Here is a 630-nt window from a genome sequence, read left to right as displayed (position 1 = left end):
CGTGGTTGAGTTATTTGTTGATTCAGGTTATTAGTTTTCCATGGGTTGGTTATTTTTGCCTTAAATGAAGCGTACCATTTCATAAATTAAGAAAGAGATGAGGGACTTCAGTGACTGGTTTCTTTGCAGACGAAACTTATGTAATGAATGACTCGGGGTAAATTTTCATCAAGGAGAAAAGGCCTTTTGTTTAAGTAAGATTAACGTTCACATAGAGGAACGTTACCCTCTAATGGATTTATGTTATAGTTACTAAATGGTCAAGGTATTGATACTTTTTTAATCAATAAAATAGAGCTAGTATTGATATAGGTACAAAAAGTCCTTAGTCATCACAGTAACCCATACATTAGGGAAGCCATATATGGTCACTACGCCTGGGACCAACTGACATATGTATTTTACCCTTCATATTATTATTGCTTTGTTTTTTTCTTTTTAGCTTTTTCCATGTAAAGCATTTCTGACCAAGACAATCTGAGCTCCCATGTTCTATCCTTATAATCCTAATTCCCGCAGGATCAACATGCCCTCCTCAGGAGCCGGGAGTTATGAGGTGCTACAGTATGAAGTTCTGCCCGTTCGCTCAACGCACCAGACTGATCCTTGTGGCAAAGAATGTGAAGTGAG

The 630-nt window shown here is 37.8% G+C and overlaps 1 protein-coding gene across 1 annotated transcript in view; it reads left to right on the top strand.

Annotated features, from left to right (window-relative positions):
- The window catches only part of LOC119594739 (pyrimidodiazepine synthase-like), an 11,045-nt gene that overhangs the window by 2,648 nt on the left and 7,767 nt on the right, over positions 1-630 (top strand). Inside the window, 1 exon segment of the mRNA XM_037943829.1 lies at positions 520-625. Coding sequence (XP_037799757.1) covers positions 520-625 — 106 coding nt within the window.

The sequence above is a fragment of the Penaeus monodon genome, chromosome 34 (genome assembly GCF_015228065.2).
Source record: "Penaeus monodon isolate SGIC_2016 chromosome 34, NSTDA_Pmon_1, whole genome shotgun sequence".
In the NCBI taxonomy this organism is placed as follows: domain Eukaryota; kingdom Metazoa; phylum Arthropoda; class Malacostraca; order Decapoda; family Penaeidae; genus Penaeus; species Penaeus monodon.
The sequence above is the reverse complement of the archived record's forward strand: the minus strand, read 5'-3'. Positions and strand labels throughout refer to the sequence as shown.